The sequence below is a fragment of the Strigops habroptila genome, chromosome 1 (assembly GCF_004027225.2).
Source record: "Strigops habroptila isolate Jane chromosome 1, bStrHab1.2.pri, whole genome shotgun sequence".
In the NCBI taxonomy this organism is placed as follows: domain Eukaryota; kingdom Metazoa; phylum Chordata; class Aves; order Psittaciformes; family Psittacidae; genus Strigops; species Strigops habroptila.
The window spans coordinates 141411230-141437941 of record NC_044277.2 but is presented as its reverse complement, the minus strand read 5'-3'; the positions used below and the strand labels follow the sequence as shown (position 1 = coordinate 141437941).

At 40.8% G+C, this 26712-nt stretch overlaps 1 protein-coding gene across 1 annotated transcript; it reads left to right on the top strand.

Annotated features, from left to right (window-relative positions):
- Window positions 1–32: 32 nt before the first annotated feature.
- Window positions 33–26402, top strand: PIK3R4 (phosphoinositide-3-kinase regulatory subunit 4). Its single transcript, XM_030510162.1, has 20 exons — window positions 33–148; window positions 320–1102; window positions 2337–2470; window positions 2642–3224; window positions 5519–5653; window positions 7562–7783; window positions 10237–10410; window positions 11605–11750; window positions 13841–14044; window positions 14285–14486; window positions 15044–15243; window positions 16173–16383; window positions 18707–18872; window positions 19628–19792; window positions 21505–21716; window positions 21983–22114; window positions 23094–23194; window positions 24220–24308; window positions 24732–24840; window positions 25784–26402. The coding sequence occupies exons 2-20, from the start codon at window positions 373–375 to the stop codon at window positions 25952–25954; spliced, it is 4086 nt and encodes a 1361-aa protein (XP_030366022.1). The 5' UTR covers window positions 33–148; window positions 320–372; the 3' UTR covers window positions 25955–26402.
- The last annotated feature ends 310 nt before the right edge of the window (window positions 26403–26712 follow it).

Sequence of the window (26712 nt, the reverse complement as noted above, 5' to 3'; positions counted from 1 at the left end):
CAGGATGTGAGCTCACGGCACCGCCCCTTCCCCCGCCCGCCCCTTGGTGCCGGTTCCGCAGCCCGCCCGCCGTCCCGCCTGGCTCCATCCCGCCGCTGGGGCTGGGCGGGGGGATCCCGGCTCTGCCTGGGCTGGGGGTGCCGCGCCGGTGAGTGCTGCCGAGAGGGGGACCCGGCCTCGCGCAGCGCTGCCGCGGCGGCGGGGCCTGGGCGGGGGGGGGGAGCCGCGGCGGCGGCGGGGCCCACTTGTGGCCGGCGGAGCGAGGTTGGGGGGCAGCGGAGGAAAGCCCGTGTGAAACCCGCGTCGTGTTGTTGCGCAGGCAGCGGCGGGAGAGCCCTGGTGCGGTGCCGGCGCCCCGGAGGAGGTGCCGCCATGGGGAACCAGCTGGCTGGCATCGCCCCCTCGCAGATCCTCTCGGTGGACAGCTACTTCTCGGACATCCACGACTTCGAGTACGACAAGAGCCTGGGGAGCACCCGCTTCTTCAAGGTCGCCCGAGCCAAGCACCGGGAGGGGCTGGTCGTCGTGAAGGTGTTTGCCATTCAGGATCCGACCTTACCCCTGACGAGCTACAAGCAGGAGCTGGAGGAGCTGAAGATAAGGCTACACTCGGCACAGAACTGCCTTCCTTTCCAGAAGACCACCCTGTCCGAGAAGGCCGCAATGCTTTTTAGACAGTACGTGCGGGACAACCTTTATGATCGAATTAGTACTAGGCCGTTCCTGAACAACATTGAGAAAAGGTGGATAGCTTTTCAGATCCTTACCGCTGTGGACCAAGCACACAAATCTGGGGTCCGCCACGGGGACATTAAAACAGAGAACATAATGGTGACCAGCTGGAACTGGGTTCTGCTAACTGATTTTGCCAGTTTTAAACCAACTTATCTCCCTGAGGACAATCCTGCCGACTTCAATTATTTCTTTGACACATCTCGGAGGAGAACATGTTACATCGCTCCCGAGCGCTTTGTCGATGGCAGTATGTTTGCCACAGAGTTGGAAAACATGCGGGACCCTTCAACTCCTTTGGTGGACTTGGCAAATAGCAATCAGCGAACAAGAGGGGAGTTAAAACGTGCAATGGATATCTTTTCTGCAGGTACTTGGAGCCATCAGGAGAGATCAGTCTGTTGTTCATGAGTGTGTCAGGGTGCAGAACTTGCTTATTTTAAGCATAATACCCAACCCTAAACCTTTCATTCACAGAGAAAGTACACAGTACAGTAAGCTACATAACTTAAGTGCACCACCATGTGATTTCCCATGAAGGGAAATCACAAACTCTTCTGTTATGGTTCAACTCTGCCTGGGAAAGAGATGGTTCTGCAAGGCACAGACCATCATCTTGTGGCTGAGGTTCCAGGGATGCATAGCATATGCCTCAGAGGGCCCAGGAGGAGATTAGTCAGTGGTTCACCTAAGGTCTGGCTTCCTGGGGACTGAGCCAGCTTTCAGTTTGGCAGTATTGGCTTTTGAAGCCCCTTCTCATTTCATTCTTCCCACAGGCAGGAAGTTGGATAACTAAATAAGCTCCTGTCATACTCTCACTCGCAAATACTTGATACAGTCTGACTGTGGGAGTAGTCTGTCTTGAGTCTTGGTCTTGTCTTGAGCAGTTTGAAAGCCATAAGTTTGGCTGGGTTTTTTGTTTGTGTTTTGTTTTGTTTTCTTAAAATGATTGAAAATCTGAATTTAAAGGTGATGGTTACTTTGTTTTGCAAGCTGCTCTTATGGCCAAACTTCCAGGGCACTCCAGTGATAAAGCAAGATGCTGACTATTGGGAGCAAACTGCAGGAGTGGGACCACTGAAGAGAACGTGTGTCATGTACATGACAGGGGGGCTGTGTTTGGAAGTCATGTTGTTTCTCACTGGGCTTATAAGCTTGTGTGAGTGAATATATCCTGTCTCTCAGCATCACTGTGGAAGTAGAGGTTATTTCTTTACCTTCTGTAACAGGACACTTTAGTTTTGACCTGAATTACTGGCGCTTTTCTGCCACGTGACAGTGATGTAGGTTCCTTTTCTGGTGGTGTATTTTCCAGCTGGCAGGTGGCTGAAGGCACTGCCCCATGTTTCCTAATTGCAAGCTCCTTTGCTATTGGCATGTTTGAAACAAAATACTTTGGAGATATTTCGGGGGTCTAGTGCAAAAACTAGTTTTTAGAGCTTGAGATGTTATCTCCTTTCTGCAATTTGGCAACTCGTTTGCCTTATTTTTAATCAAGCTAAGAGTCACGTAGCGTTTATTCTTGTCTGCACATAGAAAGCAAAACTAAAGTGTTTATAATCGTCTGACATCTTTGACTTTTGGGGTTTTTTTTTGTTCCTCAGGCTGTGTAATAGCAGAACTCTTCACAGAAGGTGTACCCTTGTTTGATTTATCTCAGCTTTTGGCTTACAGAAATGGCCTCTTTTCCCCTGATCAAGTCCTAAACAAAATTGAAGACCGCAGTATCAAAGAACTGGTAAGGATGGACTACAGCTTTAGAATTATTTCTGTAGTCTGTTTGTAGTTTTTCACCTACTCTGGTGACCAGTTGCTTATTGCTTGGGTTTGGGTTTTGGTTTTTTGTATTACAAATGTTTAAATATTTAATCTTTCTTTCCCACTCCCTCCTACTTCTGCCTTTCTCAAGGTCACTCAGATGGTCCATCGTGAGCCAGATAAACGTTTAGCAGCTGAAGATTATTTGAAACAGCAACGTAACAATGCATTTCCTGAAATATTTTACACTTTCCTTCAGCCTTACATGGCCCAGTTTGCCAAGGAAACGTTTGTATCAGCAGATGAGCGTATATTGGTCATACGTAAAGATCTGGACAACATCGTTCACAATCTCTGCGGGCATGATCGCACAGAGAAAGCCGAGGGAGAGACAAAAGAGAATGGGCTGGTTATACTAGTGTCTGTGATAACTTCCTGTTTACAGACTCTCAAATACTGTGACTCAAAACTGGCTGCTTTGGAACTGATTCTTCATTTAGCACCAAGATTAAGCGTAGAGATTCTTCTGGATCGTATTACTCCTTATCTGTTACATTTCAGCAATGACTCTGTGCCCAGGGTGAGGGCAGAATCTGTGAGGACACTAACTAAAGTTCTTGCTCTTGTCAAAGAGGTGCCACGGAATGACATTAACATTTACCCAGAATACATTCTGCCGGGTATTGCACACTTAGCCCAGGATGAAGCCACCATCGTCAGACTTGCATATGCTGGTAAGGGGAAATCCAGTCAAAACTCCAAATCTTGGGCTTTTCTGTATTTCTGTAACTGTTTTCTCCTTTGCTCAAAACCGTCACGTAGCTTGCTGGTTTTGGTTCAGTAAATCTCCCCAGAAGCCTCAGAAATGACTGCAGGTAAAGACACCTGTACTCACTTAAGGTTGGTGCAGCAACTAAATAATTAATGAGTTTACTTACTTACCCTTAACAGGTGAGTTTCTAGTGTAGATCTGTATCCAAACTAAATAATTGCATTTTAAATAGTTGACAAAACATGTTTGCTCTCTGCTAGATGAGTAAACGTTTTTGTTGTGGGTTTTTCTTTTTAATTAACATTTAGTTTTCCCTGTAGTTTTGCACGTAAAAGCAACTTGCAGAATGTGTACGTGTGCTTTGGGCTGAGGCCTGGGTATAGCACACAGTAGGTCTGCCTACAGATAAGGTAAGGGTGAGAGTTTAGAGCGTTATGCTTAGGGAAGCAGCCCTGGCTTTATTCCCTTGATAAGCAAGAGCATAATAAAGAAAAGTACCAAGCAATCTTTATAGAGCTAAGTATGTGAACAGGGCTTTTAGAGCTTGCCCACCCTTTGTTGCTTTTATTAGTTAATCTCAATTGACATTTCATTAGCTCACATTGTTTGCTTAGTGTGGCCTGATTGAACTGAATAAATATGAAACTAACTTAAATCATCTATGTGTTGCTATGCTTCAGAGTTATTTTCCCACAAAAAGAACTTTGATATTCAGAGGCTGAAATTACAGTATCTGCTATGTAATAGACTGGCTTATACTGTAGCAGATGTCTTCATACATATGAGTTCTGCCTGGTTTAGGAAGAAGCTTTATAGTTAATGCCCATTTTTGCTATTTATCATGTACCTCTATTTGCTAATACTAGCATATTTTTAAGTGTGTTGGTTTGTTTTTTGGTTGGGGTTTTTTGTTTGGTTTTGGGGTTTTTTTTCCCCCCAAAAACATTATAAATTCAGAATTCAGTTGAAAATGCCTCAGGTGATGTTTTTCTTTTGTTTACTAAGCTGACAAAACTACTGATAAAAATTGAAGACAATGTATAGTTAATGAGTAGAACTGTTTGCTTTTGGTCACCTTGATCTTCCACATTTAGGTCTTTATGAAAGAACCGTATTTTCATGTCTCACTTTTATTTGTAGATTTTAAAAAAAATCTTGTAAAATTATAGTATATTCATAATGAATTTTTAAATTAAGTCATATGAAGCTGAAATTGTTAAGTAAGCTGAAATGGAAGAAACGAAATGCAGTCTCTTTTCTGCAAGTGGAAAAATGCTACAGGTCTCAGTACCCATAGACTCCAGTTGCATCTGCTTACACAGAGATTCTCTCTGTGTTCAGTGGTTTGACTATTTTCAAACCGAGCACAGCTAGAATATTTTCTGAAATTTGAAAAGGCTATTTGAGCTGTGGATGGTCAGGTCTGGTTAAGTTGCCTTAATTTCAAATAGCTTTTCATGTAAGAAAGCGATTTAAATTTCAAATAAATATATATATATGTTTAAAGGTAGTCTAATACTTGAGTTAACTTGTGTTCCTAAAGGACACTTATTGGAAGTGCTCAGACTGATGACTTGCAGCATTTGATCTGGGCTGTGGTCAGGCTCCATTGGCATGCTGTTGTTGTCTTGGCCGACACTCAGAATGGCTGCTTAAGTGGGACTTCTACCTCGATGAGATTATTCCTGTGCCAGCACTGGCCTGACCCATATGATATAACCTGAGTTGCTTCAGCAGATTCCAAACAGTGTAGAACGGTGCCAGATTGCATGAAGAGATATGGGGACAAATGGTTTAAAACCAGAATCCAGCCCTCAAGGGTAACCCTGTTGTTATTCCTTAGGATACATATCCTGGCATGGTGGTTTGTTGTTGCTGTTTTGTTGCAGTCTACCACATGGGCATGTTAATTAAGTTAATTGGCCTTTAAATTCTATCAGATTATTTAGTCATTAGCCTGAGATTAGGTGGCATTTAGGGCTAGTTCTAGAAGACAGAAGTTAGTCCTTGTTATATTTGTTATCCTTTCCACTTGTTTACATGACAAAAGTACCGTGTAATTTGAAGTACTTGGCAGTTTTGCTGGAGTTGGGGTCAACGGAAGTGTGTTGACCAAAGCATGTCGTGTAATTTCAATCCCATTTGCCCATCATGACCAATATTGTCAGTGGTTATGATCTCGCATCAGGAAGATCATCGGGCTGATGTAAATTGGCAAAGTAGAACAATTCTTAACCAAAATGTTTTCCTTTGCAGAAAACATAGCGTTGTTGGCAGAAACAGCTCTGAGATTTCTGGAGTTAGTACAGTTGAAAAATCTAAATATGGAAAATGAACCAAATGGTGAAGAAATGGATGAAACATCTCACCCTAGTGATAACTATGACACAGGTAATGTCACTTCTACTTACCTTACCTGCTTATAATAGCAAATCATGGGCTAAAGCTCATAGTTTGCACTAATCTTCCTCACATCTTAAAGTTTAGCCTTCATATTAAATGGGGAGAATGCTTTGTTTTGACCAGTGTCAAAGCGTGCATGTTACAGTTTCATGCAGAAAAAGACACCTCTGTTCTGAACATTGTGCAAGACAAAAAACTGTATAAATGAGCACATTTTTCGTCATCAAAAGTTCTCAAGGTATTTGTGATGCTGGCTGCCTGGTTGCATATCCAGCTTTACTCATGGTCCCGTAAACAAGTCAGCTGCAAAAGCATGGCTGTATTCCAAATACTGCTTCCATTGAAATGCCAAGCAGCGTTAGCTTTGAAAAACCTGTCAAATTCTGGCACGTAGTACTGTATTTTTCAGTCATTCTTCCCTTTCTGTTCCTATGCCTGGCAACTCTTGTGTCTCTTTTTGCATGAAGATGCTGAATGTATGGATGCCATTGGGCAGTATCACTGCTCGCTGTGCTGCTCTAACTGTGCCACAGAGAATGAGTTAAAATCCTAAGGATGGTTTTTCTTTTTTTTTCCCTTGGGAAGGAGAGATGTTAATAAATGACCTGGGTGTCAGCTGCAGTGCCTTTTAGTGGTGCATAGCCTTCCAGAACAATGCTGGGTCAGTCTTCTAAGCTGGGAAGAATTTATGGTTTAAAAATTGTCATTTATCTTTTGGGTTAAGTAGATCAATCTGTGACTATTCATAATTAGTAAACATGCCACACATATTCCATCTGGTAGAGCAAAAGGCATGTTTCAATTATCTCTTAACTAGTTGCAGGATGATAATTTATAAAAAAAAAAAACCCAAAACACACAAACAAACCCTGCCAAAACCAAACATAAAAGAATCCCTTTCAAGTTCTTCACATAAGGCACGGGATGCTCAGAATTGCTGATAAGTGAGAGAGGAAGACCCATCATACAGGCTGTGTTTTTAAGAAATACTGTCCCCTATCCGTCAAAATATCCCAGACATGAAAGAAGTAACACAAGGAAGAAAGAAGTTTGGATACTTCTATTTGCTTTACCCTTTTAGAAACCAAGCATGATAAATTTGAACCCAGAAGGCAACTTCTTCATCAGGACAGAGAGAGTTCTGATAAAAAGCAAATTAGCTGATCATCTGATTGCAGGCAAACAGTAATCACCCCTGCAAAGCTGGGACAACTACTTGTTTGAGAACCTCCTTGTACAGCTGTCAGTAATAGCCAGTGCATTAACAATTCTGGTTTTTCCATGTAATAGAAATGTTTTTTTAGTTGCATCATAGAGTAGAAGTGATGGGCAAGGTCATCTTCAAATTTTTCATTGGTATTGTTAGGGTCACTGCTGATACTTAATGAAATTGGAAGTTCTCGCTTTTTCAAGTATTATTTCTCTCTGTATCCTTAATGAAGCCAATCTATCTACCTAAGTAAAAATATACTCTTGATCTGTTGTCAGTTCACAAATTTTGAAACTGATAGTCAGATAAACATATCACACCAGAATTGCCTTGAAGCATTTTGTTGGCTGTTGTAGCATTACCACTGGCTCATTCTCATGCTTCTTCACATCTGCGTTTCACCTATATATATAATGAGCTGAATCATCTTAGTTGAAGTTACGACGATTTTAGAATATATTGATCTGGTAGGAATGTCTTACATTTCTATACTTTCTTGCTTTGCCACTACCTCATGCTTAGTCTGAAGTCTTTGGGGAGCCAGTTGTTGGAATTGTTGAGGTTCTCTGGTGTTGTCCCTCTTACTGAGTTGGGTGTTATTCACTGTAACTCCTTTAGCAGCAGGTAGTGCACATGTACGTATTGTTTCTCTCCAGCCCAAATGCTCACCCTGTTGTCTCTTGCAGAGTTGCAAGCCTTGCATGAAATGGTCCAGCAAAAAGTTGTGACTTTGCTAAGTGACCCGGAGAATATTGTGAAACAAACACTGATGGAAAATGGAATAACACGTCTGTGTGTCTTTTTTGGACGTCAGAAAGCCAATGATGTTCTTCTGTCTCATATGATCACTTTCTTAAATGATAAGAATGACTGGCATCTTCGAGGAGCTTTCTTTGACAGTATTGTTGGTAAGTGTGTGGTTTCAGCCAAACAGAATAGAGAGATAATAATGTAAATAAATTAATTTTTGCGTATGCTAAAAACTGTTAACAGTCATATGAAAGTCCTTTCTTATGAAGATTACTACAATTTACAGGAAAATACTTGGCTGAATTATTGGATGCAAATGTTTCTTTAGGGAGCGAGGATAAATATTTGAACTAAAAGAGAAATGTATTTACATTATTTTAATACAAGTGAGACTGAGGCATTTAAGTCTAGGTAAGATTAACGTAAAATTAAATGCTGAGTTTTTTGGTTTTTGGGTTTTTTTGTCTTTGCTATATTTTTTTTTTTTTTTGAGTCTTTGCTAAAGCCACTAACTCAAAAAGCTGAATTATGACAAGTAAATACAAAGACTTATGCAAGCTGTCTAGTAGATGCATCACTTGACAAGTGTGCATGGTCCCAATAACTTCAGTTGACCTGTTCATATGATGAAAACTATGCACTGTTATAGGCTTAAATTATAACTGAAGTTTTTTTCAGTGCCTTAAAACCTCACTTAACGACTCTTGTCAGCTCAGAAAACTTACTAATTCTAAAAATCTTACCAGTGATGACATCAGATGTTAAGTATACGTAATGTTCTGTGCGTGTTGGAAATTATTCCATCTGACTGTTGCTGAGAGTCAGTCCTCAGGATTTGTGGGTCGAGAAGACTTTCCCATTGCAGTACCTGGGAGGAAAAATGGTATGTCAGGTGCATGGCAATTAAAATGAGCATGATCAGACTGCAAGCAGGGCCATTATGGTAGGCAATACATTCCATGATGACTGGAAGCCAGAAAATGCTGTGCTGGCAAACCCTTCCAAGATGTGATGCTAGTAACTTGTCAGAATTTGTTTAGAAGGAGCAATGGGGTTGCCAAAGCACAATTCAGCGTCCTGGCTTACAAAAGTCATGTAGAGAGATGTGAGGCAATTAAGTGTAAATGTCAAGACATGTAACCTGTATTTTTAACTCCCCCTCTCTCAGTATCTGTTCAAAACCTCCACAAAAGAATTCAGGTGAAGCTCAAAAGTCATATTTTTGTTTTACACTGCTTTACTTAAAGCTTTTGCACATCTTTAAAACTGAGCTCTAATGTGTGTTTTAAGTATGTGCAGATATTGCTGTCTGTGGCTGTGGGCAGATGCCCTTCTGTAGCAAGTGCCACCAAGGGGATTTCTTACTTGTGCTATTTCTCCGTTCTTCCTCTCTTCCTTTTAGCAACTGGTTGCAAAGCCCAGCATTAATACATGAGCAAGTATATGGATTATTACCTTATTAGAGTAAAATTGATAAAGTATTTTATGTTTAATCTTGATTCTGATGGGAAGACATTGAGTTTTCTGGTAACTATCAATCCCAAATAGCTGGAACTACAAGCAGAGGCAGTTATGGTCCGTGCCAAGTACCACATATAATAGCTCAATAAGCTCAAACTATCCAATGAAAACCTTTTTTTTTCCTCTTGAGAATGAACAGAGGACTTGCCCAGTTTTTTGTGGTAAGGGATGTTAGCCTGATGGATGTAAAGCTAGAGGAAAGATCAGAAATCCAGTAAGGTCCATCTTCCTGACTGTTGCCAGAAATCAATTATTGTAGATGGATTGTCTAATCCAAACAAGCAGTTCCAGATGGCAGTTTCCTGTGGCCAGTGGCTGGTTTTCATGTGGGAAAGGAAGAATAGGAAAGCAGTTTATTTTATTGTGATGCAGTTGATATATTTTTTTTCAGCAGCTTTGAAGGAATTACTTTCATTTTGCTTTTGATCTTGGCTTCTTTCTAAGATTTTGAATTATATTTTAGAATTGGATTTATTTTTGAAACTAGGGTCAAGGTGGCTTCAGGTTGGCAAATAATTTGAGAGTATTTAACTAAATGGCAAATCTTGCAGCCAGTTCAGGCTGGAAGATTTTTAGAAGACTGTTCTAAAATTTCCTTTTTGACTATTAGTGATTCTTTCTTTTGTGGCTAAGTGAATGTCTGTGGTTTATAGACTTTCCTTGCTGATAATCAGTCCAGTATCCAGTTCAGACTTTTCAAGAGATACAACCACTGCTAAGTTAAAAGACAAAATCCTGCTAACAGAACCTTTCATTGTCGCTTACTTGTCACTTCCATGTAGAAATGCAGGCACTGCACCCCTTAGGAGCACTGCTGGTTTTGCCTTGCTGTTGCAAACTTTTGCTGGCCAGCTGTGTGCTGACATCTACGCCTGGCATCTGGAAGGACCTCTGCAGGCACAGGGATCTGCATTTATCAAACAGTTTTCAGAATATTGGTCTAACTTTGAATGGAAAGAAGCTGCTTCTTTTTGCTAATGACTAATAATCTATTTTGAGACGTCTCTGTGGGATAGCTATTTTAAACTTTGGTGAGGAATGGCAAGGAAGTGCTACTTTGGATTTTTATGTTTTCTTTTTTATGTTTCAGGTGTTGCTGCTTATGTTGGCTGGCAAAGCTCATCAATACTGAAACCTCTGCTTCAACAAGGTCTCAGTGATGCTGAAGAATTTGTCATTTATAAAGCCCTCAATGCTCTCACTTGTATGTGCCAGTTGGGGCTCTTGCAAAAGCCCCATATTTATGAGTTTGCTTGTGATATTGGTGAGTTGGAGCACTGAAGAATGTGTTGTTTTTTCCTAGTTAGGAAAAGAAATCTTAGTATTACAAGATTATTAGAAATCTTAGTGCTACGTAAAGCTTCACTGTCAGCTTAGCTGTCCAATACGCATACCTATAGTACTGTTTTAGAATCTACACAAAACTGTTAATGAACTATTGCTAGTCAGACCATATGAGTGCTCAGAACTCTAAAATATTAATTTTGGTGAAGCAATTAGAAGCAGCTTCTCTGATTTCATATAGGACAGCAGCAAACAATACTTAGTCCAAAAGCTTTCTGCTTTATCTTTCCTGTTTTTCATGTTAACCTCCTATAAAGAAAAACTGCTGGTTACTTGTGGAAGTTGATCAGGCACATAACTTGCAAACTCTTAGCCATCAGCCTTTGAGGAAGGGGGGAATCCAGTCCTTTAGACAATAAATGATCCTTTCTCATCCTATTTCTAACACCATAAAAACTCATTTAACTCAATAGAATCTTGAATAGAGTTGGTCTCCTTCCTTATAAGACTTATCAGTTTAATTTAGATGGGCCCAAGATTTACCAGATATTTATGGAAAAGAAAAAAACAACTGATCTTTTGAGATGCGATCTGCTGCTTCTTAATGTTAGGGCTTTTCAAATGCCATAACATTATGGGGCAGATGATCCGTGACTATATCTCATGACTAGATACAGTCCTTTGATTACAACTTCTTAAAACCTACATAATTGAGATGGACTTCTGAGTCTGATAATCTTACAATGTAAGTAGTGACTATTCAAGGCAGAGAGGGGAAGAAGGAAAGAATAAAGATTTACTTAAAAATGAGAAAGAAAAAAAGAAAATCACTGGTATTGGGATTATCCATAATAGCCCAGAATAAGGTTGAGACCTATTTTTGGATTATTCTCCTTTGCAAATCTGGAGTTGACAACACGGGATTGAAATGAATAAATAGGAAAAATATGCTTTTAGGCAGCAGCAAGGAAGCTGAGCAGCATGGACACAGTGGAGTCCATGAAATAGTTTTCTCAGTATGAGTATTTTAATCTTGGTGCTCTGAAGGAAGGAAGGTTCAGTTTTGGGATAATTCTAGGGGAAGGAAATGACATCACAGGCTGCCATATACAAGATGATTCCCTCTTTTTAATATGAATGGTATATTTTAGCAGCCTATTATTTTTTTTTTCAGCACCTTTCCTGTGTCATCCTAATCTTTGGATATGTTATGGTGCAGTTGGATTTATCACTGTGGTAGCACAGTATTTGAATATTGCTGATGTCTACTGCAAGCTAATGCCATACCTCCATCCCTTTATCACGCAACCAATAATACAGGTAATAAGTCAAATAATATTAAAGTGACTATATCTTGGCTAGTCATAACTCTTAAGTCTGTTTTGGCCATAGTCCTGGCCAAGATTAGTCCAAAATTAGATTGGGTTTTTTTTTCAAGTAAGGTTGGAGGCAGTATAGGTTTTTTGAACTCAGCTGGCAGACATTGCCAGAATGGCCATTGCCTTTCATATTTGAAAGGCCGTTGTCTCAAATCTGTTGCAAGTTGCAGAACATTTTACAAAGCTTAAAGTTAACAGATATGTCTTTGGTTCAAGCCCTTACGTGCCTAGTTTACAATCAAACTCTTGCAATATTGTGCTATTTTATAGGAGTCTGAAAGTCATGAAAAGTTGGCAGTGAAGCAAGTGTTCTGTGTTTTCTGTGTTTTCTGATTTCATCTTCAAGACCAAGTATTCCAGCCCTGCCCTGCTAGCACATTTGACTGTGGGCCTGACCCTGTGAAAATATGGGCAGTCTGTTAGGCAGCAATTACCGTGCTTGTGACTTCAGCAGTGCTACTGCCAAGGGCAGAATGCTCAGCGTAAATGAGTTAAGTGATTTCATAACAGCACGTGTCTGTGAATGACCTGCATGATGCTGGTAATATGATTATATTTGTATCCTATTGCATGTAACTTTCGGACCTCTAGAACGCATCTCTCAGGTGTTTAAATAAATAAGAAACAGATGCAGTACTTGAACACATGATGCACTTTTCAGCGTAACATTTTCTTGTAAACCAGGCAGGTGGTAGCTTCACTAGAAGAATATTATTTCCTTGTTTACATCTGCCTAGACACCTTGTGCAGTGTTTTGGGCATTGATCGATAAATTTCTGTCTTGTTCACTTCCTGCTTCATTTTGGTATGAAAGTCTTTTCTTTACTATGCAACACTAAATATAGTAAGCAAGTAGGGGGTAATATTGAGTTGAATCATAATAAAGTTCTCCCTTTGGACTCATTTTGAAGTCGTTTTTCATGTAGACAGTCAGCCATGAGATGCATGTTATGGGAATGAGGTCTTCTGACACTGATGTGAAGAAACAATTGCAATCCCAACTCCATCATCTCCCATTAATTATTTTGAGTATTCCAACCTTTGTACAAGCATTTATGTCATAATTTGGGGCCTAATTAGGTTTAGCCATTTAAATGTGGGAATGTAACTGAAGGCCTATTTCATGAATATGGCTTGCCTTCTCCCTGCCATCTTAAGACCTACTCTTGAAACAGCAAAGAGCAAGTACTAAAAAGCGTAAACTCGAAGGAATGTTGGAACTGACAGTAATATGGATTGTATGCAAGGTTTTGTTTGTTCAGACACATTCTATGGATGCAGACACTGATTTGCACCTGGGAGAATAGAAACTTGTTTGGGGTTTTTTTTTGTTTCAGCAGTAATGAACAATCTTTAGTAGTAAAGAACTGTCCTGGTTAATGATTCTAAATTATGCCCTAACTCATCAGTTTCTTATGATTGTTTATTAATGTCCGAATATGCTTTTGAATATTGCTTAATTACATGGTTGTGCACCCTTATTCCTTTGTATACATAGGAGGAAACCTGGTAATCCGACTGGCACAGGGGAGGAGCTCTTCTAGTTGGCATTTTTACAGTGTAAATATAGGATAAAGAAAGTTTGAAATATGTACTTGTAGCAGAATTTTTAGTGCCATCTAACAATACCAAGTTACCATTCTGAGACTGCTGGGAGAAGAGGGAAGGAGAATGGAGAAAACCAGATGTGACCAACACGGATCTCATTTTCCAGAAAGGAGAGAAGTTGAATCTAGATTATTTACACAATGATGTGCAATGATTTTTAAGTCCTGCATGATTTTTTCTTACTGTAAGTTTGAAACCATCTCTCCAGGACTGACCTGGAAACTGGTTTTTAGAACATGCATTCAGGGGAAGAGATTAATTTTTGTATTATGTTTGCAGTTGTCCAGTTATTGATTTTCAGGGTAGGAGAAAAAAATGCAAACACTATAGACATGAGGTGACAGCATTTACTGCTAGATTTCTTCATGTTTATATGGATATCATCCTCCTCCAAATTGACTGATCTTTCTTTTCGAATTGCAGATAGATAAAGAAATAGTCCTGCTAAGTGTACTTAAAGAGCCTGTCAGCCGTTCCATATTTGATTATGTCTTAAGATCAAAGGATATCACAAGCCTCTTCCGACACCTTCATATGCGTCAGAAGAAGAGGAATGGTGTTCTCCCTGACTGCCCACCGCCAGAGGACCCTGCCATTGCACAGCTTTTGAAGAAGCTTCTTTCACAAGTAATGTTTTTCATTATGTACCTTGAAAGTCAGGCTTGAGATACTTGGGCTCTGAACGTCTCCACAGACCCAAACCTTGCCGTTGCTGCTGTGAGGGACTCCCAGGCTGAGGTTCTGATCCTGCGGTGTGTTCTCTCCCGCCACTTCTGAGCCAGAAATTAATGCTACTGCTTCTTACATCTTCATGCCTTGATGCATGTTCTCATTCAAAAGTAAACAATATTTTCTTTTATTTTGTAGGGGATGACTGAGGAGGAAGAAGACAAACTGTTAGCACTGAAAGACTTTATGTTAAAGTCAAATAAAGCTAAAGCAAATATAGTGGATCAGAGCCATCTGCATGACAGCAGTCAGAAAGGGGTGATTGACTTGTCAGCTCTGGGAATAACTGGGAGACAAGTGGATCTTGTTAAAACGAAGCAGGAGCCTGATGACAAACGTGGTTGGTATATGTTGTGGTCTATATAGATAAAGAATAGCCTTTCTTTCAGGGTCAGAGAAATTAAGTCTTTCATTTACTCAGCAAGTGTTCTCAGTAATTCAGCCTACATAATTATCACCATCCTCACTGGGTGTGCAATAAGAAAATTACTGCTGCTATTTGAAGTGTGAGGTGGTGAAAGATGGGCATGTTTTGCCCTTGAGAAGATGTAAATTACTATGCATTTGCAGTAGTAGTATGCACCGTTTGTTTAGCAGGTCGTGACAACCAGAACTCTAGTGACCCATGCTAACAGTGTAAATTATAAAGGTTACATTTCTGTGCTCTCTGATTTCCCTCAAGAAGCAATGAGCTCTAATATATATCCGTGTCAGCTGACTTAACCTAGCAGTAGGGGCTTCCCTATATGTAAAACAATAAACAGGCCTATAAACATTGGACTTGCATATAGTCTGAAAGTATTGACCAGCCTGAGTGAATGTTGTCATGATAATGTTTGGATTTTGGTTTTTTTTTTCCTCTCCTTCCACCTCCTGCCTCTCTCCTAACTGCTATAGCTAGAAAACATGTAAAGCAAGACTCAAATGTAAATGAAGAATGGAAAAGCATGTTTGGGTCCCTGGAACCAACAAACATCTCCCAGCCCATATCCAAAGGACATGGGCAAACAACTGATCCTGAAGCCATCCAGGCTGGGAAACCACTTCGTTCAGAGTCCTCAGCTGGCATTTGTACCACTTTATCATCCTCTCCACAGGTATTACTGAAAAATACTATCTTCGCATCTTAAACTGAAATGATTCAATTGTTTTAAAGCCAAGTGGGACTACAGGGATATGGCATTCTTGTTTGTTTGGAGGTTATTAGACACCGGTCATGGTATTCTCTGGTGTCTTCTCTAGTACAGTAGCTGACCTTCAAGTTCTTAAAGTAGGAATTGAGAGAAGGATGGAAGTAAGTTGAATAGAAGAGCTTCACTAACAAGTAGATGTTTTGCAAGAAGACTTTGTGAATTAGTCAATCATTAGGTAAGCTGTTCTAGCAGGGAAGACTTTTCCTCAGATTGCATGCCCTGATATGTGTTGTGAGGAAGAGATGTCATGATTTTAACTTGGAACTGGTGTATCACATCATAGCTGCATTTAGACATCCCATACCTGCAATGCTTAGTGATGGCTCCAGAAAGATGAGCTGGAAGCCCTGCAGGCTGTAGAGGCATCTGAACACTATTTGGTTTCTAGTTGGAGATTAACTTCTTCTAGCTTTAAAGGAGTGTCCACTCTGAACTAAGGGGGAAATACTTCACGCTTTTCTTTTTAAAGCCCAATATAAAGAAATAATTGTTTGAGAGCTAACCTGCAATTCTGTCAGTCTTGAGAGCCATAACTGCTTCTGTAATCGCATAAGAGGTGTGCGTGGCACAGTTTCTACAAATAGAATACAGAACAGACTAGGCAAAAAGGGTAGAGTAAGTGAATGGTTAAGCTTTTCTATAAATAATAATTTTCACTATTTTACATTGTTTTTGTGGAACATGAATTCTTTACTGCTAATTTATTGCTAGTTGATTCAATTAGAAAAACAGCTTTTTCCACTTTCTTTCAGTGTGACCCAGTAATCTTAAGAGCAAGGTCTATCTGTGTGTAGAACATAAGGGTTGTATTTTGAAGTACTTACCTCTTACAGGCATCTGATGGAGTGGTTGTTCAGCCCAGGAAACCGACCATGCAGGTGCTGAGCAGTACAGCGTCCCCATCCGCGCACCAGTTACGCATCACCACTTGCAAAACCGAACTTCAGCAGCTGATCCAGCAGAAGCGAGAGCAGTGTAATGCAGAGAGACTTGCCAAACAGATGATGGAGAATGCTGAGTGGGAGAGCAAGCCCCCACCTCCAGGTAAATCACAGGCCACTAAGGTAGCTATACAAAAAAATGTGTATATATAATTTGAGTCAAAACGTGATCATCTAAAGGAAAAAATGTAAAAGATGAGGAAAAGGGGGAATTATTAGGTTAGGGAATGTGCCTACTGTGCAGAACACCCATTTGGCAAAATACATGCATGACCTATGAAAGAGGCCATGGAACGTAGAGCTTTACCTTGCAGAAACAGACCCAAACCACTGGTCTGAAGTCCAGGTTGCGTGCTCTGTTCGAGTGAGTTTTCTGTTTGTAGCCAGGTATATGGCAGATCTGACATATAACTTGCCATCCTGTAACAGCCTCCTCTGGTTTTGGGCAAGGGGAGAAGCACTGTGTTGGGAGGTGAGAAATGTATTTTGCCTGGGGTAGCTCCAGATTTTCAGCCATCCTGTGCGTATTGTAACCTCTTGGCCAGGTTTTCTTACCAAGTGGCACACATATTGGGGTAGGCTGTTTGAGCTGCCCTGGTATACAAAGGAGCCTGTCCCCACTAGCAGTGGTGACAGTGACACAGTGCCCAGCCACAAAGAGTATGTTCTCTCACACAAATGTGTGTTCTCGTACTATGTTATTGCATTATTGGTCCTTCTTGTTCCTCCCCTGGAGCAACACTCAGGTTTTGCTGATCAGGGCTCTGGCAGCCACTGTGGGAGAAAACATACAATTTTAAATCACAGCCATCTTCCTATGGCCACAACTTAAATTTTGAAGCTCCAAATTGAGATTGTGATTTGCTCAGATTAGTCCTCAGCATTTTCTGCTGGTGTTCTCCACTCCATGTGCTTGTTGCTGGGTGTCCCATATGGAGATGTCTGACTGGCCTCTTTAATGGGAGTTCATGTGCTTAATCTCCAGATTTTGAGAGCGGAGTCCGTACAAGCTAGGCTTGCAGTAATCGATACAGGAGTGCTAAAGTCTTTTGGTAGATCTAGCATTAAATGTACACACTTAGGCATATACAGCTACCATGTCAATTTCAGGGAAGTAGCAGAAAATCATCAGGAAAATGGTCCGATCAGGTAGCACTTGAACACAACTAACCTTGACTGAGCTTGGCTAAGCCATCTGTTTGTCTTCTGAAGAAAGTTTTACAACCTATGAAATAACATGTTCCGATACAAGCAGCTGACCTGCTCTGTTACATGAGTGAGTGCCAGAACAATGTTCATATTTAAAGTTTGTATCTCATTCTGAAATTTGCTGTAGTCTGTCTTTCATTATCTTCACTAAAGTAGATGCCTGTTAGAAGTGCAGCCAGATACATCTGTGTTGCTTACTTCAGAGGAGGAAACCACACAAATGTTAGCAATTTCTTGGCAAGAGTTATTTCGTGGCAGCTTAAGTCCTCAATTTCTTTCTGAAAGACTAGAGTATATTTTCTGTTATTCTGTTGTACTAGGTACCTAAGGCTGACAGTGTAGCATGTAATGCAGCACTGAACCTGTCAGTTCAATCACACTACAGATAATCCAGAAACTTAAGTCTATTCCAATGTGTTGCTTGTTATGTTCATTTTGGGCATTTATGGGATTACCATTTGCAGCACAGCAGTATGAAATGCTTCATGCTGATAGCAGGAGAAGAATGCACTAGTATCTCTACAAAGAGCCCTTCTATGTAGACTTCTGTACATGGAACCCATCTAAAAGACAACTCTTACCTGGATCTGCCAATAGGGTTTAGTTTAGAATTGAGCAAATAGGCTTTAGCCTTTAATATTAAAAATGTCGTAGCTCTGTGTTTTCAGTGCCTTCTGTGCTGTGCAGCTGTAATGACTATATCATAGAATCACAGAATGGTTTGGGTTGGAAAGGTCCCTAAGATCACTCAGTTCCAACCCTCTGCCATGGGCAGGGATGCCTCACACTAGACCATGTCACCCAAGGCTCTGTCCAGCCTGGCCTTGAACAGTGCCAGGGATCGAGCATTCACCGCTGCTTTGGGCAGCCTGTTCCAGTGCCTCAGCACCCTCACAGGGAAGAACTTCTTCCTTATATCCAACCTGAACTTCCCCTGTTTCAGTTTGAACCCATCACCCCTTGTCCTATCACTCCAGTCCCTGATGGAGAGTGCCTCTCCAGCAGCCTTGTAGCCCCCTTCAGATACTGGAAGCTGCTCTGAGGTCTCCACGCAGCTTCTCTTCTCCAGGCTGAACAGCCCCAACTTTCTCAGCCTGTCTTCACATGGCTTCATATATCCTGATAAGCTGTTAGTAGATGGGATGAGGGAGATTTTCATGTTCCTAATTAGGTTATGAAATCAACATCAAATTCCATGGGTTTGTTTTTCCGTGTAGGATGGCGTCCCAAAGGATTGTTGGTAGCTCATCTTCATGAACACAAATCTGCAGTGAACCGTATTCGGGTCTCTGATGAGCACTCAATTTTTGCCACTTGCTCAAATGATGGCACAGTGAAAGTCTGGAACAGCCAAAAAATGGAAGGAAAAACCACTACAACCAGGTAGCTTTAAAACTCATGGGTTTGGGGATTGCTGTTTTAGGAGTGCAAAATAAAGCAGAGTGGGAAGCAAAATATGAATCACTTGTGAGTGTGCTGGAGATACCAATAATGAAATACACTAATGTTGTTCTTGGCATGCAGCTATAAAATACTAGGTTTCAATTAGTTAATGAAAGAAAAAAACATCACTAGCAAATGCAATCACAGCTGTAGTAATTACGGGCTTTTTTCTTTCATTTCTATACATACATAAATATATTTTGGTGCTGCTGTTTAAAACCATCTGAGGATTTTTTGAACAAATTAGCTTTATGCTTAACTGTCTCGTCCACTGGTACTTGATGCAGAAAAGCTGTATTGTTGGTTGAAGCACAAGTGGTATGGTATGCTGCTTTGATATAGTCCTAGAAGAGACTTTTATTTTACTGGTAGGCAGATGTGTGCTTCTGCCTAGAGGCCTGGAGACTCATAGCCTAAAGGCTCAAAAATGGAGAGTTAACCTTGCAAAGGCAACACAGGCTTTGTTGCTTTCTTATTTTGGAACACTTAGAAAATGTTATATAGAAAAGTGTTATTTTCACTCAGAAAATGTTATTACATTACCAGAATGTAATGGTTCACTGAAAATAACGAACCATTGGTTTTAAGTAGGTGTCTGAGAGAAGTAATTTTTTAAGTGCCACCAAAAAATGACTTTTTCTTTTCTTTTCCCTCTCCCCCCCCCATCTCTCTCTCTCTCTCTCTCTACTGTTTAGGTCAATTTTGACATACTCTCGGATTGGAGGACATGTAAAGACACTTACATTCTGCCAAGGATCCCATTACTTGGCTATAGCTTCAGATAATGGTGCCATTCAGCTTCTTGGTATTGAATCTTCAAAGCTCCCTAAATCTCCTAAAATTCATCCAATACAAAGCAGGTACGTACTTAGAGAGTTAAATCTCAGTGCAGAGTTCAAGCTGTTACTATATTCCTCGATTAGATCCCTTCATTTGCTCGAGGCTTCCTGCTGGCTGAGGCCTAGGCTGTACTGGAAAGCTGTAATCCATGATCTTATCCTGCTTCATACAGAAGTGTTGAAAGGAAACCATGCAGGGCAGAGAATTCATAGCTGTAGGTTATTGGTGCCTCCTGTGTCACTGGACTTATTATGAGCCTGAAACAATCAGTCCTCAAGTTCCTTTATTTATGCACTGGGATTGGTAGTTTCTTATCTCCTCTGTTGCTATGTTAATACTTACAAAGTGATTTTGGAGGTTCTTTTACAGGTCATTAGAAAAATGTTTACAAATGTACAACATGTGGTTGTACAATTTTTTTCTCCCAGGCTTTTAATGTGAGTAAGGTGGCAAAGATATGGGGGATGGGATACTATGTAGGGGGAGGAGTCTTTGGGGATGGTTTAGTTCTTTCTTACCTTTCTCCATATGAGCAGTTTCTGAGTATTTGGCAGTGATTCAACAGCTTAGTCTTCCAGACTGATGAGGGACATGTCCAGGCCCCAGCAAATCTAGCAGCCATCTCAAAGACCTCTTTTTTTGTCCAAAGTAAAAGGTATCTGTCTTAAATGTCCTCTCCTATTTGGGATTAAGTTCAGAAATTAAATAAGACAAATCCAATGGAGGTGGAAACTACAAACCATATTTTCCCTTTTGGTATACACTGTATTTCTGTCTGAAGAAAGTGTCCATTTGCACAGACAGTACGTGATTGATGATAGTGCTGGCAGTATAACATGAACAGGGGTGTTCCTGCCTGTAAACTCTGGGTAGATGAATATCTCATAAACATGGAGCATGAATTATAGAATCACCGACTGGTTTCGGTTGGAAGGGACCTTAAAGCTCATCCAGTTCCAACCCCTGCCATGGGCAGGGACACCTTCCACTAGACCACGTCACCCAAAGCTCTGTCCAGCCTGGCCTTGAGCACTGCCAGGGATGGAGCATTCAGCAGTTCTTTAGGCAACCTCTGCCAGAGCCTTCTCTTCTGTAGGCTAAACAACCCCAACTCTCTGAGCCTGTCTTCATAGGCGAGGTGCTCCAGCCCTCTGATCATCTTCATGGCCCTCGTCTGGACTCACTCCAACAGGTCCCACATTCTTCCTATTTTGGGAGCCTGAGAGCTGGAAGCAGGATTCCAGGTGGGGTCTCACGAGAGCAGAGTAGAGGGGTAGGATCATGTCCCTCGACCTGCTGGTCACGCTTCTTTAGATGCAGCCCAGCACACAGTTGGCTTTCTGGGCTGTGAACGCACATTGTCAGGTCATGTTGAGCTTCTCGTCGTCCAACACCCCCAAGTCCTTCTTCTCAGGGCTGCTTTCAATGCATTCTGTGCTTGGGGTTGCCCTGACCCAGGTGCAGGACTGAGAGACCCGGAGCACAGAGCTGTGTTATGCTTGCAAAGAGCTGCTGACAGCCTTTTACTAGTTTGTAGGAGGCTCACAGGTCCTGTTGGCAGAGAGACTTAAAAGAGTATAAGCATCTGTTGTACTAAAATCACAAATTTGTTTCTGGCAGATGCCTTGAAAAGTGACATGAAGAGGAAAATGCTGCTCAGCATTAGCTGTTGAAAGGAGTCTTAAACTTGGAGTCATACCTGTCTCTAAATTCATTTATTCTTTTAATCCAGGTCCTTAGATCTGAAGGATGATGGCTGTGTGGTAGATATGCATCATTTCAATTCAGGAGCCCAGTCAGTACTGGCTTATGGTACAGTTAATGGCTCTCTGGTTGGATGGGATTTGCGATCTAGCAGCAATGCTTGGACGCTAAAACATGATTTGAAGTTAGGCCTTATAACTTCATTTGCTGTGGACATACACCAATGCTGGCTGTGTATTGGTAAGCCTGTGTTTCTTGTTAGCCTTTCCCTCCGCCTCTGGTTTTCTTTTACAGTAACTATAGCTCAAGCTTTTGCTTGATCTCATTTGCCTAGTGTGTGCTTTTCTGAAACAAGAGGAGGGAAAAACCTCCTGATGTATTTGTGGGAAATGTTCTGATCTTTAATGCTTGAGGCTGAAGTCCGTCTCCCTAGGAATAGAGCACAAGGATATGGGCAAACCCCCATATATTTATCCTTCTGATTATGGGGACCTTTCTTTCACCAGGAACAAGCAATGGTACCATGGCATGTTGGGACATGAGGTTTCAGTTACCTATCTCCAGCCATTCTCATCCCTCTAAGGCCCGAATCAGACGTCTGCTCATGCATCCTGTCTATCAGTCCTGGGTAATTGCAGGTAAAGGATGTCTTAAACTTGCCTCACCATTGTCAGAGGTTGCTTCTGTTTCAGTTTCTGCTTCAAGCCCTAGGTGGAGTTTTTTTATTCTCTTGCAGTTTTTCATATGCTGTGCTTGGGGAGAATATGCTTGTGTTCATACTTGGGTTCTGCCACTGCTCTTCCTGGCTTTTTGAAATTGAAAAAGAGACAGAGGAAGGAAAAAAAAGAAGTGTTAAGCCATTATGAAAATGACTAAGATCCTTTACAATTCTCATCTTCCAAGCATTCTATGTGTGCTGTCTGCCACATCACTTTTTAAGGACAAAACCTTATAAAAGATAGAACCCAAACTCATGGCATACATTGAAGTTGATGGGAATTCTGCCACTGCCTTCAGTGCCTCTGTAGAGCAGAGAATGAAAGGCTGTCCCATTCCAATTCCAACTTGAATCTAACCCAGCTGTGTCATGGGTTAGTGCTTCTGAAAATCTCCCAACATTCCTCATTTGGTGTGCTCACAACTGCTTTATTCTCACTGCATGTAGCACTGTTATATACTTTTAAGTGTTTGTGTCGGGAGTACATTCTGAAATGGACAAGTAGCTTAAACTAATCCTGCAATAACAAAATTGATAAAGTTGCTGTAAAATGAGAGTAACTTGAGTTTCATATTTTTTCGTTGTCAAAGAAGGATGAGAAGTTATCTTGGGAGAAAAGGGAGGTTTTAATACCTTTTTAAAGGGTTGGAGATTAAAGCAGGTTTCATTTAAACTCCTTAAATTAGACACATTTAGCTGTAGTGAAGCTGCTTCCAAGTGGTAAATGGAAAAAAACCATGTGCATGGCTTTACTACTAAAGTAACAGTAATACAAATGCTGCAGAAAGCAAGTGGAGAGTGTCTCTATGTTTTAGCCTCTGTGTCATGTCAGTAGAACAGGTAGTGAGAGCCAACTGACCTCGTTTATATTTTTTGCATTGGCAATATCTTTCCTGTAGCTGTTCAAGGCAATAATGAAGTCTCCATGTGGGATATGGAAACTGGTGATCGACGTTTCACTTTGTGGGCCAGCAGTGCACCTCCTCTTTCAGAACTGCAGGTCTGGTTTCCTTCTTTTCCAGTTTCAGTTGTGTGGCCAGGGCTAGAACAATCTCAGACTCCATGATGTGCATCAACACAGTTATGTGTTTCCATGGCCGAGCCAGTTTGGCACCAGAACTTGCCCTGGGATTTATTTTGGCACCATAATTGTTTTGTGTCAAAATCAAATTCCCTTTGTAAAACAGCAGCATAACCTGAACCTTCCCTGGTATCTTGCATTGTTCATGGGATGTACTCACTTGCTATATCCAGTCATGTTCTTAGAAAAACAGTGAGCCTGTCAAGCCTGTGAAGATTAGGGCAAAGCCAAAACTCATGGTGCGGCATTGTACTTACTTTTACATGCAGTTTCTGGGATTGTGCATACTTCTGTAAGCATCTGCTCTTTGCACATTCTTTCTGTAATACAATGCCAGTATTATACTGAACTGCTAATTTAAAGCATGAATTTGCTCTTCTTCAAGGATTTAACTGGGGAAGGAGCAATCTGGGATATTTATTGTTCTTGTAACACAAATACATACACAAAATAACTACAGCTGCTTCTACGTTGGTTTATAGATCTGGAATCTACCTAAACTTGAATTTGTACAGGCTACAAAGCTTGCAGGTTGAGTTTATTTTGGTCATGCCCTTTGCACAGGAAGCTCTACGATTCAGGCTAGTTTTCTGTTGTATATCCATCCACTAATGCCATCATACCATAAGAACTGAACATCCATGTGCTTTTCAGTATGATTTGCCGTCCTGTTCTTTTAGAAATAATCTCTTCCATTTGCCATTGAGAATGTAATTTCCAAGATTCCAAACAAGCATTAAACCTGCTGCATTGCTCTGTGAAATGTAACGAAGCAATTTACCTTAATATATTAAGATGTGGCCCATTAAAGTAACCTGGCATTTGTCAGAAAGATTTGGAAATTGAGTGGATAAATGTGGTAAAGAATGTATTCCCTTTTTGAAGCATGGCAACAGCTATTGGTAATTAATAAATTATTTTTATATATCCCGTTTCCCTACTAGCCTTCTCCTCACAGCATCCATGGAATATACTGTAGCCCAGCATCTGGTAATCCCATATTACTGACAGCAGGCTCAGACATGAAAATAAGGTAATAAAACTAACAAATATTTTATTTGACACCCTCCCCTCCACCCCTGCTGGTGTGCTAAATTTTGCCAAGGATTGCCTAAGTAAGCTCCTAGAAGTCAAAACAATATTGCTGAAGATGTGTTCATTTAGCAAGCATCAGTAAGCAGAGAGAATAGTTCTCAGCAAAAGTAGTGTAAAACTTGGTGCTTCTCTGAAACACATGTACCCTTCTGTAAAGTTCTTGATAGGCTGCCTTGGCAATATAACTCATGTGTAAGCTTGATATGAATGTCGATTTCTCTGCACACTCTTTTCTACTAAGTGTAGAAGGGATGTAACATTTGTACCCACTCATTTTCATCGTAAGAGCAAAACAGCTTATAAACAGCTATATTAGGCTGATAAAATTGAACATCTCAGCTTAATTTTTGTTTCTTTTTAGGTTTTGGGATCTAGCCTACCCTGAAAGATCTTACGTTGTTGCTGGAAGTTCTAACTGCCCATCTGTTTCCTACTACAGGAAGATAATTGAGGGCACAGAGGTGGTTCAGGTATTTTGCTTTGTTTGATAGACATCTACTCTGCTTGCCTTTTGGATGACCCCATGGGTCATGTTAATTACATGATAGCTTTAATTATAATTATCTCACTCTTACCTTTAATGGATGGTGTTGGCCTTGCATTTTCAGGCAGTTTGGAAGAGTTATTTTAAAAGAAAAAAAATCATTTGTTTGTCACAGAATTAGACTTAGCAAATACTGCCAAACAAAATACATGCAGGAGCCAGAGTTACGTGTTTCTTTTGGATATTGAAATCTAGTGTTTTAACACATTTGACTTTGATCGGTCTTTGGAATGTCTCTTGTGTAGGATTCAGCAAGACACTGTGAAATGTATTGGCCCCAAAATAATATGGTAGCAGAATTCTGTGGGTTTTATTACACCCCTCAGGGTGGCTTTTGGAACTGACAGTGTTGCTAGTTGTTGAATAAGCCCTATGTTTTGTTCCAGTTCAATTGAATGAATGCTTCTTCAAAGGTGACTGGAAAAAAAGTCAGTGAGGGTCTGCCTATGCACTATGATACTGTGAACTTCATCTGAAGTTCTTTAACAATTACATTGATTCCATTGAACCAGTTTTATAAAACCGTTGGGGAGATGTATGTGTAGCTGTAGCTTCTTTTTCCCCTATAGGAATATCAAATCATAGTAGTAAGTGTCATTGAAATAAATATGAAAACAGAAACATTCTGTCCCTAGTTAGAGCTGTAATGTCAGTCCAGATTAAGAATTAGGTTGTGTGTGATGAAAAGAAATGAATCAAGGAGTAATAATAAGAAAACTATCAAAGGGGGGGAGGTTTTATGTTTGGGTATTGTGTTTAGTTTAAGAGGGTTTGGTCTTTCTACACTGAGAACCTAGTATGTGTGACAGTTCCCCTTTGCAAATGTTCACCCTTCTGTAAATAATATTTCTCACTTCGTTTTTGTACAGGAAATTCAAAATAAGCAAAAACTGGGGCCCACTGATGAGACCCCTCGGAAAGGTCCAGAGTCTCTCCCAGTTGGACATCATGATATTATCACAGATATCGCAACTTTCCAGACCACGCAAGGGTTTATAGTAACTGCATCAAGGGATGGAATCGTTAAAGTGTGGAAATAAAGGTTGCACTAATATATAGTATGTAAATATTTGTAATAAAGAAATAGTGTTATAATGAAGTTTTCAAGGACTGTTTCCAGATCATGGAATAGAATGGACTTTAAAGACTACAAAGGTGATGATAAAATTGTTTATCTGTATCCTACCACCCTGTCAGCACTTCTTAATCACTTCTTTTAATAAAGATGTTTTGTATCTATACCATTTCCACGGAATACCAATCTATGAAGAAATTGTTTAGCCTGGATTTGACTACGTTGTTCTTTAAGGATCTTTCAGAAGATGATTTAAAGATGTCCCACATTACACATTCTAAATGTGCTAAAAGCAAAGAGCTAATAGAAGTACTTCAGTGTCTGACTGCTCCTATGTTCAATCTGAGAAATGAAATGAGTGCACTAATGTACCTTTACATTCTAATAACTATAATAAAGTCCACTTGAGCTTCCCTGTTTGGTACTTGGGTTTCTTTGTATCCTCTGCAGTGTCTCTGGTCTCAGCTGCCAGTGCCATTGGGCTGCTAAATGTAGTTGGAGATCAGCTTAACCTTGGGTAAGATCCTTAACTGCCCCTTCGCTCCCACTGCCCCATGCCCTCACCTCACTCCCTGTGTGAGGGAGTGTGTCCTCACTGCCCTGTGCTCTCACCTCGCTCCCACCGTTCCATGCCCTCTGCCATCGCCTCACTCCTACTGCCCTGTGCTCTCACCTCGCTCCCACCGTCCCATGCCCTGTGCCCTCAGCTCGCTCCCACCCTTT